Below are 17,733 nucleotides of genomic sequence, written 5' to 3' on the forward strand. Positions count from 1 at the left end.
TTGGAATTACTGACATACATGTAATAAACAATTGGATACAATTTTGTTTTCGCGCAAGCACTACATGTTTATTCAAATGTCATTACTAAGGCAACAAAGTAGAGAATTTATTTATAAGTTGGATACACAGTTGATTCCTGTTAGTCTCATAACGTATTTGTCAGGAAGAAACTTGCAATTAACAGAAAAAATCATTTTAAGGGAAAATACTTAATGTATTAAATGTTTAAGTGGAAATATTCTTTTCTCGTGGCTAATTCGATTCCCGCCTTAGAAAAGAGAATGCAAGTACAAAATTTTAAAGAAAACTGAGGATTTTCACTAACGATGTACCCCTGTTTTACCCATTACATGTACATTTTCGAGTAAATTGTGAAAATATAAATGCAATGAAAGAGCATTTTGTAAATCTTTGGTCTTATGTCATCAAATAAGAGGAATTTTTAACATGGATAAGATGGAAAATGGTTTTGTTTTTGAGTTCCTATGCGACAGTTATATGCACGTACTGCATTGACATTTTTATACGATTTAAATAGCATTCAAGGTTCTTTAGTTTTATATAACCGAATGTAGTTGTATAGGAGCTGTTTTGGTAATTTATGAGTCAAAATGGCTTCTTAATATTTCAAATATTCACTTGCGCTTTTTTTACTAAACATACATAATTTGGTTGTGAAAAAGTGTATTTATGAAATGATGAAAATTCGTTCGTCCTTTTTATTTTATCATTGCTTATAACTGTTTTGAATAGATTGTTATCTTTCAGAAATAACATGCTTTCTGATTGCATGGATAAAAAAATCGTCTATACTTTCCACAACAAAACACGATATCTCAGTTTGCTATTAAAATTTTGAAGTCGTTCTAGAAATGATCGCCGGAAAAAAATTAATGATAAAAATAATAATGAAAAAAAGATGCTTTATTACCATATTAATTTAAAAAAAAAAACAAAGAAACACAAAACAAAATTCCTTTCAATTTTTATTTGTTATTTCAGTCATTGTAGTTTTATTATCTAAACACCTAGTTTTACATCGAATTAACAAAAGTAGCCCTAACGTTCGTCTGTCCGTCCGTCCGTTCATCCGAATAATTTTATGTATCAATTGATGCCTTGATTTTAATTTCTGTGTATTTAGATTGGTTAAGACGATTTATCAGACGAACCAGAAGTAGAGTTTGTATAAGCCAGTTCTGAGTGGCTTGTTTTCTGTTAACCGGTACGAAGCAACTTCCTCTAATTCTTTTTTCCGGTTCGTCTGAGACGAACCACTAGGTATGTAAAACGAACCATAAATGGAACACGAATCTGTAGTTTAAGTGGAACGAACCGTACAAAGGTAAGCACTCCCTGGTGAATGGGAAATAATTTAAGTCTTCTTTCCTGTTCTTTTCCCATCCGGTAATCTAATCGGGCTTACTGATGCCACTTTTCCATCAAATAATGGTTGCAAGTAAACAAATGTGTATATTCAATCACAGAAGAGTCCATTTTTGTGCCTTCTGTGGTTTTGCATACATTCACTTTTCCATTAAATATGCGAGTTTGCGCCGGTGTATTTATCCCTGTCAGCTAATTTTCGTCAGGAATAAAATATTAATGTGAAAACGAATTCCGATGTATTTTTTCTATCAGCAGTCAAAAATCGAAACCAAACTGAAGCCTTTGGGTTGTTTCTCCAAACCTGCAACAGTGTGCAATTTTATGAAAGACTTTGCACCATCGGACCGATGTCGTTTGGAAATTCAGGAAAAAACTGCATAAATGCTACACTTCAACAATACGTAACCCCGTCTTTGCTCTTATCGAATAACGCGACCATGATATAACTTGAATTAGTCCTAGACAGATGGGGTATAAACAGGTCAACATAAACATCGCTGTCTTCAGTTCTGATGACGAAGTATAGTTCTCCACTGTTTGGTGACTACGACTATATCCGTATCGATTCAAAATGGCGACAACAAACATTGGCGACAGTGAAATAGCTGGTTTTACAATTAAAGCATTGGTTCCAAACACCATAGATGATATCGGATGTCTGAAAATATTTATCAAAATTAGAATAAGAGTTCGCCACAAAAAGATAAAAGACTGGTTGTAAGAAAACTATGGGTCGTAAAATTCTGCATAGCATCACGCCGTAGTGTTTCAAGAAGTTGTTCAAAATATGACTACAAAAATAAATGAAAACCAAAATGTATTTTATCTACTAGTATTTGTTTCATTGTAATTGTATTTGGTTGCTTCATTCGATCCAGTACAAGAACCGGTACAAACTGTATTTAGTCGTCTAAGAGCCCTTACATACATATTCTAGTCATATATTTCTCTTCATTAAAGAGCTCGCTCTGTTCACATTTGTTTTCAAGTGAAATGCAGACTTCTCGGTTTCATTTCGTTTTTAGGCAAGTTTAGTTTTATTTGGTGTTTATGCATGTAGTTGGTCGTTTTTAAGTTTTCCTTGCTTCCTTTGTGCTCATTTTGTAATCATATTTGCATTTGGCCTAAACAGTGGTTTTCAGAACAGTTACAACCGTTTGATTTAGGTAGGTTCAGATGAGATGCAAAACGCACTAAAAAAAATAAGAATAATACAATTTTAGTAATCATTGGTAGATACAGGGTGGTTTCGAGAGTCGTGAAACCCCTAGCATCTTTTTCTTATGCAAAAAAAGTAATTGTCAAATAGTTGGATGGGCCAAAAAAAATTCTTTATTATGATAGCCCTTTTACACGCCAATGAAACATTAAAAATTAAAAAAAAATAATTCTTATAATTACATTTCATATGTTTCTGTCATTTTATTTCTATAATATTTTAGATAGGCAAATGCATAGTGATCAATAAAAGTAGTCCCCCACATTGACTCATGAAACATCACATGTAAAGCCGATTATCCAATGAGATTAGCATATTTTAATGATATGTACAGTAAATGTAATTATAATTATTACATACAACTGTTTACTCACATTCTATTATATCTGTCCATATTAGCGTCTGCAATATCTGACAGAGACAAGTTGATCAAAGAGTACGATCCATTGGTAAAACAACTAGGAAGAAAAAAAAGTTACCATGATGAAATCATCCGCGTATGGAGTGTTCATATCACAACTCATACGTTAATCCAGAGCTTGCCGAGACTACGCAGACTTCTTGTATCCGGCTAGAACTCTTTCAAATAGGCTTCTGGAACAGGGTTATGTTGCTACAAGATTGAAGACAACACTACAGAAATTTTATGGTCGTCATCATGAACTTGTGGATCGTTATGGTGTATCCATCTGCACCATGAAAACTGATTTATTCAACGGGTCATAGTTTTCCTTTCCTCGTCAGTCTACCCCGGACTTAACTTTTTATGAGCAACTCGGCCTGTGTTTCTAGAAAAGCTGAGGACGCTTACCCTACCGGTACACCTGGTCCATGCTCCCAGTTTTTAGTGGAGTCCGAGTTGCTCATTTGCTTTTGTTACTTTGTATGTATGATTTTAGTTACTTTATGTTCTTTGTGTATGTCTGTTTTCCATGTCTGGTCTTTGTCCCTGGATTACGTTCTTTTGATTACCCTATAACCTTGGTTCCCTTGATTACTCTTTCAGTGCTTGAAACTAACTTTTCGGAAGGCTTACAAGCAACACTACTGTTTTTCTCATATTTTTCATATGTACAGTAGTGGGCAAAGATCCATTTGATATTATTTTGTCATTTGAGATATTTCAAAGAAAACAAAAGATTATTCTATATCATTTTAAGTTACCTTAATTAAAGTAAAGGATCTCACATATATACTTTTCTGATAAATAATTACTGTTAATCCTTACTTTGCGCATAAAAACAAATGATATTTATGTAGCTGTCTTTGCAAGAATCATGCAAAATCTGAAAAATGTGATACACCCCAAAAAAGGCTACATATTTTTATTTTTGTAATTAAGTTGTTTTATGGTCTATACTATGAAATGTGTAATTATTCATTCAAATCTGCCTGCTCTTAAGAGATAATCGACACTGAAAATCCAGTAGATTCTATTGTAGTTGATCTGCATTTGCAGAGTTATCTCCCTTAATTTTGAAATCTACAGTGCATTCTTAGAGAGAACGACAAAGTGAAAGTAGAAAGGGACTGAAAACATCACTTCCAAATTTATGCCAAATCATGGTGCCCTCAGTAAGGTCAATTTTGTCTTTTTGTTTTATTCATTAAATACTTAAGTGTGATCAAGAAATATTTCGACCGTTAAAAATTACAAATATTTGGAAAATCTTTTGCCGGCTCCCACATATGAAATTATTTAAAAATCAAATTAAGCTAATATGGTTATTGTCATGAAATCCATTTTATTTCAAAGAGAACCTACTAAATGTTCTCTCGCTCCAAAATAAAGGTTTGAGTTCACTTTAAATTCTTCGTGGAGGTGGACTCTGAAGGAACCCTGAAGTGGAAAGATGGCTTGACACTTGCCGTTGGAATGCTTGTTCTAAAATTTGTTGAATATCTTACCAATCTAACAAGAGGAATATGATTAAACACCATGCGTGGTCCTGTCCAATACAAAGCATGATAATTCCCGCCAATATTTTATATATGTAACTGCATCGGATCACTTGGAAGTAGGAAAATCGGGACACCATCGGCATACCAAAAATAACTAGCAACTACAATAATATGACATAACACAAATGAAATTAACAGTTGCTAAAATTTAAAAAAGTAGTTTTAAATTTAAATTTCCCTCACTTAAATTGAATTTTCATATTAGGATAATTCTCAATCTCTGGTACACTTAAAATAAAAAGAAATCATTATTTGACCACAAGTTTGGATCACACATGACTGGCTTACAGATTTGGGTATATTTCAATTTTATTCTATTAAGACTATTTGTAATCATTTTTATACCCCGCCACACGAAGTGACGAGATATAATTATGTGATACCCTTCCGACGCTTTCCAGATGAATTGAGAATGGATGTATGATTTTTTTTTCAAACTATGCACGGTTACTGGCAGGTGCGGAGCCAAGGACTGACGTATCGGGCGTACGCTCCCTCCCCCCTCTAAATCGGTAAGAAAAAAAATTCACTACAAGTTTCATCCCATAATATTTTTTGCCTTGTTTTGCACGGCATTTAATTCAATTAACGCCCCCTCCCCTAAACTCAAATTCTAGATCCTCCCCTGATAGGGTACCACAAAATAAGTATAATTTTCAGAAAAATTCACAATGTAGATTTCGAGGTAGGCCATTTTTCTATCCATCTTTTTTTACCATTACGTGGCGGAATATGACTGAATTTCCATTAATGACCCGTTTTTGTGCATGCAGTTAACATCCTTTAAATTACTCCTGAAGGAGAAAGACGTCACATAAACGTACGGTGAAAGGATGTTATAATTTTTTTGGTAGATATTTTAAACACAAGTTATAATAAAGTAGATTATCCATCGTAAAGCAATATAATAAAAATTGTGTAACATAACAGTTACATACTCATTTACTTACTTGCGGAGTAATTTTGACTCCTCCATAAAATAATTTCTTCATACCATGAGAAATATCCGTTTCAGGTATCAGGTGATCCCCAAGAATTGCCATGAAATTGCTAAGAAATGCTCGGTGAAATTCCTGACAGAAATTGGCAATAACAAATGAAATGAAATTTCTATCCGACAAAATCTGACACAGCTGTTTCCAATAAGATTCATTCGTTGCTTTACTATGATGTATATTGTGCATTTCGTCGTTAGTAATCGAACTGGCCTTTTTAAAATCGTAAAACGTATAGGCATTCCGTCCTGCATAAATAAACAATAACATACTACAAACTGAAATCAAAGCGGCGGTTATCTGAAAAGATCGAAAGTCTCGCAAGCCGTCCGATGCATACTCTAGCAACATGACACTAGATGATCCTATCAAAGAACCGACGTTGCCATAACGACTCAAAGAAATTCTATCAGTCAGTTCGATTGACAATTCCGTCGACAGTGCGCAATGTGCTAATCCTACAAACGTAAATAAAGTATCCCAGATAAATAAAGACACTATCAAATGTAATCCAACTGTCCATGAACTTTGTCCTATCTGTATCCATGGCAACATAAAGGACACAGCAAACATTGGCCCAATATACATAATACTTTCTCTCCTTGTCCTTGTGAACTTGAGATTTGTGCTGTCCTGGATGTAGGCAAACAAGGGATCGTTAATGGCGTTCCAGACCAAATACACTAATTGTGCAAACTGAAACCAACCTTCGTCGATTCTGTAAAGGTTCATAAAAACTTTCACGTAGTAAAACGAATATGCTCCGGAAATGAGGTTAAACGCAGCAGCACTGGCAGTATATGCCAGTATCGTATTCCTTGTAAGGGTCATGTTGATCAATATCAACACTTTCATCAAAACAAGCAGCAATCTAGTCTCTGCATGCTTTCCGCATACTTTTCATTGTGGGTTACGTACTGCGAGGAGTTATTGATTTTCTTAACCGGTTACTATAGATCGTCTTCCTACAAGTTAACATAATCTAGGTTAAACCTGAAAAGCAACGGAAGAAACATTAATTTTAGCACATTTTAGTGTATATTATATAAGTTATCAACTTCAGGCTACAAATTTGTTCGTGTAGTGACAGTCCTCTCGGTAATTTCTATACCACCAGAAATTAAATATTTTGCTTTACTGCCTTTTTATAATTCATTTTCACATTTTTCTTCTTTGCAAAGACCTGGACTCGTAATAATAAATGTAGTTTTCAGTTATTATATTTTGATAAATAAATACCGGAAAGCTTATATACATCCCTTACATCTAAATGATCAAATATATTCCTACCCTGGCATATACAAACTATATAACGATGATATTAACATTGTATATATTTACCTTACCGGTGATTGAAAGAAATATCTCGATTTACATGTCATTACTAGTGCATAAAAAAATGCGTGACGTATTGACATTTATATTTCCTGTAAAATTTAAACAGCAATTAAACGCTTTAATTCTGCTGAAATCGGTGTGATATGGTTAATCAAATGGGTATTAAGACAACTAGACAAAAAATGCATGACTTACCTACCTGCCATCATCCCCAGTCCGCGGCTCCGGGTATCGTCAGTGTTGCACTGAAATTAACACATTACAAGTGTCAGTCTACAAAATATGCGACGCCACAAAATACTGACTGAAAAAAAAAGAACTATGAACTTACAAATGAAAATGTTTTTACTACGCATAAATATCGAACATGTTTAACACATTAATCCTCTATGGATTTCCGTTTTGATGTCCGCATTTTAAACATTTGAACAATAGGCCTTAACAGGGGCCATTTACACTCTCAGGCCCGATGAGCAACAGCATCTATATTGTTAATTTGTTAATAATTCCTTTTCTATAGTCATTTATTGCATTTTTAAAGCAATGTTTAAAGCTAGCGGAAATCGTTTAATAAATGTTAAGCTTGGCAGAACACTTGGAGTGCACATATCGTGCATGGATGGTTTAAAGGGTAAAACGGTTAACTGGCGACTCAGCGCTCGTATGCAGAATTATTCTCACACTTGTTGAATAATATACATCGATATAGTTTGATTACAAATAATTTGAGTCAATTCTGGAAGATATATTTCTATGACCCATTTTTCTGAATGCTACTGAATAGAGGGAGATATATTTTTTGTTTAAATGATCACACTCAGGTCTTTCAATATAGGCTACTAGTAACCATGTAACTACTTAATCCAATTAAAGATGACTAGGTTTTTCGTTTTCAAATATATTTTCCCCTATTTTTAATTTAGTTTTTGAAAGAAATTTTTTCCGAGATAAATAATATATAATATATAAAGGGAATTGTCCTCAGTCAAAAGGGTAGGCGCATGTACATAGAAGTATTTTATTCACACAGCGCCGAAACTGTTAGTTTCACCAAAACTTCCACAGGCTCTAATTTATAGAGATAGAGGGAAAATGTCAGAGATGGTAAAACAAGCTAAAAACAGGTCAGACATGCGAATAATGACCAAATATGAGGGAACACTATAAAATACGTGGGTTTCGAGGAAAAATACCGAGAAACCACAAATTGTCCCCAAGCGCATGTGAAAACTTCTATTACATCTGACTTATTTCAATATTAATCTTTTCTGTTTTCATTTTGGCATTTTTTCTTTAAAAAAAACATACATTCATTTAAGTGCATTCATCTGCGACTATAATCAACAATCCAACTTAAAGGATAACTCTTGCAAACTGCCAATTTCATACACAATCTATATAATGTTTATCTCAAAATCGCAAGAACCAAATGGAAAACTAAAACTGGCTATGTTTTCAGCAAGTGTTTCTGAACAGGAAATAAAAGTGAATTTGGTGGTTTTTTTGACATGCACGAATCACCTCCTGTCTGATTTTTAAAAAGGCGAACGGGAAGATTAAGTTAAAAATAAAATTTTGAGACACTATGTTTTTGAGTTCATATGTTACCATGGAATGTTTACGCAAATGATATTAATTTCCAATGTTTATATGTATCCATTTTTACGAAAAAATCTTTATATCACCGAATAAACCACTTATTTTAAGACCCATTCATGCGTTATACACGCAACACATACACAACAACCTTGCACGAACTGTTGAACACACATAGGTAAATATTAAAAATATAATCGTCTAAATGGTATGAATACTGTATTAAGTATGATTTGAAACTAATATAATATTACCAATTCATTTCAAAATTTGTATTTTATTGTTCAAGTCGGCTGTATTATTACAGTAGGAGAGAGGAGTTTGCCATGATAGCGGTGACGGACCCATTAGGTTAGCACCCCTCCTTTTCATTGGAAAATTTGTTATTTTCATGTGTAAAATTGACAGAAACGGCAAATAATGACCCTCTTTTCTGAGGAACCTCGACTGACACTCTTCCTATTCAAAGTGTCTGGATACGTCACTGGATAGGTAAATTAGACTGAAGATCTTATAGATAGAAATCAAAGTGCTGAGGCACTGAGTCAAGGAAGACCTCAAAGTAATCAAAAATATTCATGTAACCAAATTGTAAGCTAAATAAACCGATCAAAACCTAGTCCTTTTAAAGAATAACCATTTGTTTTAAGGCAGTGTATATTTATACAGTCCGTTTATCAATATGTATTTTGGATCTTCTTTTGTATTATTGCTTTTGGTATTCCTGGCAGTACATGTACGTTGATGTCCTCAAATTTCAAAACACTTGAATCACCATTTCTTACAAAATATGAATTCCACTGAGAATCACTGACTATCACTATTCGATGAATTTTCAAAGTAAGAATGGATCTACACCTTGAAATTTCGGTTTGGAGATGCATATAGTAGAAATGAATCCTGCAGACTGGATGAAGTTGAACAAAGGCCTAATATCAAGGGAGAAAATTAGCAAAAAACTTTTACTTGTTTGTGCTCACTTTGTACTCCATGAGTACTACTTTTATTATGATGAATCATTATTGCTGAGTGCTTTATACCTGTCTGCCTTCAATAATGTATGTGCATCTCTTTCACTTTTTTCTGTATGATTGTTTCACAAATATGTATAAGATTATAATGCAAATAACTCTCACGTTTTGCAAATATGTAATTGCTAAGAAATCAGGCTTCATGTTTTTACAGTTTTTTTATTAAGACATGTTGACATATACATTTACAGCTGCTTCATACTACACATACATGTACCAGCACTTGAGAATCATGAACTTTGTTTCATGCTTAAATAGTGTCCCAACACAGAAATGGTCTGTATTAATTTTGCTTTCTTCTCACTTCATTTAGTGAAACTTATTAGTGATAACCACTGAAAAGAAATTCATAACAGTATCTGATATGTGCAAAATGTTACAATGTAAATTCATGAAAATATACATGTATTTTAACCATATGATTTGGAGAAACCTCCTCTTGTTGGGAAATATTGTTATATGTGCATATAATTTTATTCAAATCAGGCAAAAATAAAGGTTGGGTGGTTATAACAGTCCCAGGTTTTTACTTGTTTTTAAACCACCTGGTCAATATTCCCACAGTGATCAATACTGGTCGATTGAAAATTTGCAAACAATATTTCTGTCATTATTCATAGTTTTTGTCCTGCATTGAAAGACATTAATATAGTATGTATCTACTATATTTCAGTGTTCTTAGATTTTATTCTTTTAATATCTCTATCAGCTGTATTAATTAAGAAAAAAATAAACATTTCTTTCTCTAAAATACTTCAAATTTGTCCGAAATAACATAACAAACTTTACAAAAATGTACAGTGTATTTCATGAGCTCATCTTTGTTTCATTAACTATTAATAACATGTAACATACATACATAAGAGCAGAACAGGTTACTTTTCACCTGTCATTGTTAAAACAACATCTCCTCATAACGAGATAGATAATAAAAAGTGGTTTGAAGTGATGAATTTAAAACAATGAATTAAAGTCATTGTATTTACCAGACAAAAAACCTTCTAAATACAACAAATGGAAAGCTTGCTAAGGATATTGCTTTAGGGCTTCTTCCATGTATGATTTTAGCCTCCTGCCGATTTATAATGATGTTTGGACCCCCATTTCAAAATCTCTGGATCAATATCTGACTGTTGATTTATCTATGAGCAATTAATGTCACATTGTAAAGTAGAAAACAAATTAGATACATGTATTACTATGTTACAAATATCATAATTTCAAGTATGAAATCTTTAATTGATACTGTACTGCATATGCCAGTAACCATAGTTAGAGTACATGCACATGTATTTTTGTAGTTTTCAGTGTAAATTTCTTGTTCACATGCATACAAATGTAAACTGCAAATTTTGTTAAGAAATATGACTACACTGTTCTGCACTAGCAATAAAACAGTATACCTATCACCAGTTCTGAAAATTTGAAACAACTGTGTACATACAAAGTATATGAATAAATAATGTATACCTTCAACACTTACCTCGTACATTGTACATGTAAGAATGTCCATGAAAGTAAGCTCTTAGAAAAGGTCTACTTTTGGTAGTTTTGATAATTCCAACACATTTTCAATGCACTTTCATGGACACAGAATTTTTAACATAAATGTGTCTTTCCTGTGTCATGAAAATCCTGTTTCTTACTTGAACATCTGCATTCTAAATAAATGTATCTGGTAGATCTTGACAATGTACTAAAAAAGAACCATATTGATAATTAGTTATGACTTACATGGTTATAATACACATGTACAATGTATTACCGTTTCTTTAAATTCCATACTGAATAGTGCATGCCAAAATCTGTATCACATGCAGTATCAACAGGAGACTCCTATTTCAACTCAAGGGCCACTGGCCCGCGGGGTGATATAGGTCGAGGGTTGATACTACATATCAAACAGATTTTCATGTCATGTTCATTCTTTCTTATATTTTATCTATACAAAATGTACTTCAATTGTGTTCTGTGCAAGGTGTGATATATGATATGCAATATATGTCTAGGGGTGTGATACAGGGTATGCCATATGGGTCTATGGGTGTGATTTAGAGAATGCGATATAGGTCCATGGGTGTGATATACAGTATGTGATATAGGTCTAGGCGTGTGATATACGGTATGCAATATATGTCTGTGGGTGTGATATATAGGGTACTAGAAATGGGTTTAGGGGTCTGAAATACGGTATGCAATATACCGGTATGTCTAGGGGTGTGCGATATAAGTCTAGGGGTATGATATACAGAAGGCAATAAAGGTCTAGGGGTGTGATATAGAATGCAATATAGATCTAGGGGTGTGATATAGAATGCAATATAGGTCTAGGTGTGTGATATAGGGTATGCCATATAGGTCTATGGGTATGATTTAGAGAATGCGATATAGGTCCATGGGTGTGATGTACAGTATGTGATATAGGTCTAGGCGTGTGATATACGGTATGCAATATAGGTCTAGGGGTGAGATATACAGTTTGAGATATGTCTATGGGTGTGATTTACAGTATGTGATACAGGTCTAGGGGGTGATATAGGGTATGCGATATAGGTCTGTGGGCATGCTATAGGGTATTCGATAAAGTTCTATGGTCGGTGTGCAAGTTTGGATTTTAGGAACATGCACAAGCGTATGTGTAATGTCATGGCTCATGTATCCACTCGCGTCCCAAGGACATTACTTTATTTCACTGGATACCCATCCTTTTTGATAGTTCAAGATTACCTACTGAATGTGATGAATATGCCACATGACCTCCTTTCATCCTTACCGTTGAAACAGAGACATTGTTTATATCTCTGCTCTGAAATCATAATAATTCTGTTTTTTCCTATTTTAATACTTCATTGTTTGCTACATGTATGTAAATGTGTGTTTACCATTTTATTTTATTTATGTACATGCACATGTAGTAATTAACATATATGTACACAGTGCTTGTATTTTATGTACAGAAGTTAAATTCCTGGGATCAAATTAATCACACATGACATTTTTCAATAAAAAGGAGGGGTGTCAACCCCATGCACCATCTCCTGGACCCGCCACTGTAATCTATACTTACTACACAAAAAGTGTACATTGCAGCTCCAAAGATCCGTCATTAGAAGCTCCTGACATCTTCATTAAAAGGGTCAGATCGAGAGGGAAAAAAATGGCAAATCTCAATTGAGCTTTCCTCCCTGTGAGGGTCAATTTGACAAAATAGTCCAGCTCTCTGCGTCAAATTTAAATAGTTAATTTCATATCATCATTGAAATCTTGCAGTTCTACACATATTAAATAACCTTAATATCGTTATACGCCCATATCGTACGTAAAGTAAACATCACAAATTTGACATGGAGTATGATCGGCGGCGGAGGGATACCTTAATGCAAACTTTGCAAGGAGAATAACCCGCGGAGTGTTATTGTGTTAGCTATATGTTGAAATGCCTACCCTGGTCACGTAATTTGGTTGCCGACGATCTCTAAGTCAAGTTCAGTCTATAAATAGACTTCCTTGACAAAAATGTGCGGAATGAGAAATTTACCAATCAAATTAATCAACAGCTACCGATTGCGTATATAAGCGGTTCGATTTTGGATTTCTAAGTAACTCCAAGGTGGAATTACAAAAAATGAGTAGTTCAACTCAAGGTATAATACACCGCATTACTATAGTAAATTCCTTTTGTGAAAAATATTATGTAGAATGAATATTTAGTATACGTCAATCTCTGAAATGCATTTGAATAACTGCATCGCCACGGGATCGACGGATGGCGCATGCCCGACTCAGAAAGGGATATATGTCTCACATAGAGGCCAAGCAGAGCTTCCCGAGACGTTTTGTTACCAACTTCATTAGAGTGAGCCCGTCATGAAAGATGAGAGCGGTAGTTTTAAATGTTCGCAAGTCTCAATAATAGTTACAGATATCACTACTAACACATGTAAAAGAGTGCTTTGAAAAAAGTGACTGACGTCATTGTTAACTATTATGGGGATGGCTCTGTTACTTCTTCAAAGTTTTAAGCAGTCTCCTGCATTTAAACGATATACTGACTTAAAGTAAACGTAGAAGAAGTTTCATATAATATTCATAGGCTTTATTACAGCGGCTATTAATTTTCGTTCTAAACACTTGACAATCATAGACGTCTTTTATTAGTTATAAATTGTCCAGACTGTGATAAAATTTTTCACGGTATACCAGAAGACTTGAATGACGATGCATTCAAAGACACTCGATATCCTGGTTTAATTAAATAGTCGAAATGTATGCGAAATATATGGCAAGCCAAAGTGGACAAAAATCAATATTTTGTAATATTGGAAAATGAATTTTTAATATTACAAAATCATTTTTTTAATATTCATTTTATGATATTAAAAATTCATTTTTTTATATTAAAAATTCCTGATTTAGTAATATTATAAAATATCACACATTTTGTAATAATTTTTCACGATATACCAGAAAACTTGAATGACGATGCATTCAAAAACACTCGATATCCTGGTTTAATTAAATAGTCGAAATGTATGCGAAATATATGGCAAGCCAAAGTGGACAAAAATCAATATTTTGTAATATTGGAAAATGAATTTTTAATATTACAAAATCATTTTTTAATATTCATTTTCTGATATTAAAAATTCATTTTTTTATATTACAAATTCCTGATTTAGTAATATTATAAAATATCACACATTTTGTAATATTACAAATTGAATTTGTAATATCAGAAAATGAATTTGTAATATTAGAAATTCACTTTGCAATATTGCAAAATCAGTCACATTTTTTAATATTACAAAATGATTTTCTAATATTAAAAAATCGTAAATGAATACGACAAATCCATTTTCTAATATAAGGAAATCAATTTCTTATATTAAAATATCATTTTTTAATGGTAGAAATTCAAATGAATTTCTAATATTAAAAAAGTGTTTTGTGATATAAGAAATAAAATTTGTAATATTAGAAAATGAATTTGAAATATTAAAAAATCATTTTTTTTAATATTAGAAAATGCTCATTTTTGTCCACTTTGGCTTGCCATAGAAATATTCATCGAAGGAAGTCATTATAGGACTAATTGTGACATGCTTGGTTCAAAACACCTTTTCAAGAGGATGTTAAGGCAGGACAATGCGTATTAATAGCCAATACATTGTTTTAATCAAAAAATCAAAATATCAAACGGGACCGGCAGTATTTGAATGTGAAATGTATGATACAAAGAAATTTATGAAAAAGTACATAGAAGGTACAAAACTGCCTTATGGACATTTTTTCATTGATTTAAAACAGACTACACCAGAGACCGATAAATTAAAAACATGCATTTTCAATTACGGTAATATGGCTGGCAGGGATATGGAGGAATCGTATAGATATGCACAGCGAGTTCGCGACTATCTAAGTTTGAAAATATATTTAAAAATGAGCAGATGTATTCTCCTACCCCAGATATTTCCATTAAATTTCAAAGCAAACCCTTGTCCGATAACAAACACAACATGCCTTCTTATGACGATTGTGGTTTGATGTTTGAAAGTGTATCAGATCTGACAAGACACATGAGCAGGTGCTGCCCTGAAAATATTGACAAAAAAAGAGAAGACAACGATTATCGAACTTCCATCTAAGAGGACAAATGTTGGTAAATATCCCGAAATTAAAGATAACGAAAACATAACCTTTATGAAAGAGTAATCAAGGGAACCAAGGTTATAGCGGTAATCAAAAGGATGTAATCCAGGGACAAAGACCAGACATGGAAAACAGACATACACAACAAAGAACATAAAGTAACTAAAATCATACATACAAAGTAACAAAAGTAAATGAGCAACTCGGACTCCACTAAAAACTGAGAGCATGGACCAGGTGCACCGGTAGGGTAAGCATCCTCTGATCCTATCAAGTTGGTTGAGTTGGAAAATACCTAAACTATTTTCATGACGATCCTTCTAGTGTAGTTAGTTTTGCAGGACCCGATAAATTATAATATGGATTTATGAGGAAAGGAGGGAAATTCGCACTCAGTAAATACAAAAGCAGAAATTGGTTACAATGACAAGAACTTTATAGTCTACATGCAGAGACCCATGGAAATGTCGTTTAAGCGTAATAAAGTGATAGTTATGGGCATAGACAGTCATTGGATGTAGACCTGATTGATATGACGAAATTTTCCTAATACAACAAAGACTACAACTTTATACTTATTGTGAAAGATTTCTTCTCGAAGCATGTGTGGATGCGACTTCTGGAGAATGAAAAAGGAGAATCGGTAGCACAATCACTGGAAGACATTCTTAAGGAGGGAAGAATTCCATCTAGAATAAGATCGGATAAAAAACGAAAGCTTAGATCAAGATCTTTATCATATCATAGACCGATAGGACAGACCTGTGCTGGAAGATGTAATGACGTTAAAAATCACTGCAGACAGTGAATCAAGGAAAGTTAAGAAACCTTTCTGCTTCAAATATTGGAGATAATGTAAGACTGATCTGATTAAAAAATTAATTTGCTCGAGAGGAAAGATTGACCGGCGAAATATTTAATACAGCTAAGAGAATACTCCGGAGTGGACTACCTGTGTACAGACTCCGCGATCAAAACAATGAAGATATTAAATGGACTTTCTATCAATTAAACAGATGTGAGGAATGTCAATGTGTGGAAAGTAGAAAAAAATCTGAAACACGAGGCAAAAGTGGAAACAAAGAACTTAATATCAAATACCATGTAGTCACATTGGCCCAAGAAATTCAACTCGTGGATATCTTGTCGTGATATAAATGATATTTCTATAGAGTATCTAACTTCCAGCCTCGGCAGTGAAAGCCCCTGCACTAAAGGTAACAAACATACTGTTGGCCTTTTGGTTTAAGATATTGTTCCTCTCATACAATTTATATATCTATGTACAAAGGTTGAGGGTTAAATGTATATATCTGTAATGACAGTATTTGATGGTTGCCTAACCGGACGGATATATTGACGGGGAAAATAAAATGTACCATATTTATCATTTTATTATCACTTTAAAGAAGCAATGCACTCCTAGCAATTAATAGAAAACTATATATCGCATTTAAACAAAGACTTCGGATTAGTATGTCACCCGAAAACACCGTTGCAATATCGAATGATGGTTATACAGATACAGTTATTTACAGAAAAAAAAAATAGGATTTGTATTTTCAAGGCATTTCACACATCTATTCGTTAATTACACGGACTTATTAATTACCTTTATGTTACTAATGAATAGACCTAATTGATTTTGTTAATGAGTTCATCATATAAACAAAAATCGTTACGTCATTCCGTAAGCTTCACAAAGAGAGGCTTACTCTGCAGAATTTTACTTTTCCCCACAATGATTGCATTCAGTTGAATGGTCCAAATCTCCAGAGAACTGTTTCTGTTTTCAATCAATGAAAACATATCCAGAAGCCCGTTTTGTTTCTTCGACGTACTTTTTTTTATGAATTTCTTTGTATCGTTAGAATACATTTGACGTTCAAATACTGCCGATCCCGTATGATCTTCTGGATTCTTGCATAAACACTATGTATTGTGTATATCGCCATTCAGGTCTTCTGGTAAACCTTGATTGAATATGATGTTATTAATCATATATTTCATTTCATCGGACATGGGTTTCCATCACTTATAACACCAAATGATCCTTTCCGGCGTTTTATCTAGGTTTTTGCTCGTTCCAATAGCTGCTTCATCCAATATGTTTTATCCAGACCCCGTCGGTCCGGCTAATATTATGGTAAATGACGGCGGATGAGAAGTAGGTGACGATAGCGGCGGAGGAGGAGTTGAAGACGGCTGCAAATAAAGAGGAGGAAGAGTTTACGGCTGCGGATACACTTCGTTGTCCTGCGAATATGGTTTATGATTCCATGTTGCTATGTCTTATCGTATTATCTTTTCTTAAAAATATCCATTTCACACTCTGTACAAGTTATTGACACTCTTTAAAACTAATAAAAGACGTCTACAATCTTCAAGTGTTTAGAACGAAAATGAATAGTCGCCTTGGCAAAGTTTCTAAATATTACATGAAATTTCCTCTACGTTCTTATTTAGGCCAGCATATCGTTTAAATGCAGGAGACTATTTCAAACATCGAATAAATAACAAAAACATCCCCATTTTAGTAAGCAATAACGTTTC

General features: G+C 33.5%; 1 protein-coding gene across 3 annotated transcripts; it reads right to left on the reverse strand.

Moving 5' to 3' along the window:
* Positions 1-974: 974 nt before the first annotated feature.
* LOC148602059 (solute carrier family 68 member 1-like) lies at positions 975-7,432 on the reverse strand. Of its 3 annotated transcripts, none has more exons than XM_088554307.1 (5): positions 7,104-7,432; positions 5,522-6,559; positions 4,518-4,672; positions 2,984-3,067; positions 975-2,048 (listed from the first exon to the last, which is right to left on the reverse strand). In XM_088554307.1, exons 2-5 carry the CDS (start codon positions 6,419-6,421, stop codon positions 1,775-1,777), a joined length of 1,413 nt encoding a protein of 470 aa, XP_088410433.1. In that variant the 5' UTR covers positions 6,422-6,559; positions 7,104-7,432; the 3' UTR covers positions 975-1,774. The 3 variants fall into 3 exon arrangements, with proteins under 3 accessions (XP_088410433.1, XP_088410434.1, XP_088410432.1); XM_088554308.1 differs by having other exon boundaries at positions 5,522-6,531; positions 7,100-7,432; XM_088554306.1 differs by having other exon boundaries at positions 7,100-7,432.
* Positions 7,433-17,733: the final 10,301 nt, after the last annotated feature.

Source organism: Perna viridis, chromosome 12, assembly GCF_037379345.1.
Source record: "Perna viridis isolate PV_CMFRI_1.1 ecotype Kerala chromosome 12, ASM3737934v1, whole genome shotgun sequence".
Taxonomy (NCBI): Eukaryota; Metazoa; Mollusca; class Bivalvia; order Mytilida; family Mytilidae; genus Perna; species Perna viridis.

Coding starts and splice junctions, on each gene's coding strand:
- LOC148602059 (XM_088554307.1), bottom strand. CDS start 6,421: ATGAAAGTGTTGATATTGATCAACATGACCCTTACAAGGAATACGATA. Junction 4,673..5,521: donor GAGTCAAAATTACTCCGCAA/GTAAGTAAATGA, acceptor ATATTATTGTAG/TTGCTAGTTATTTTTGGTAT. Junction 2,049..2,983: donor ATGGACAGATATAATAGAAT/GTGAGTAAACAG, acceptor AAATATTTTCAG/ACATCCGATATCATCTATGG.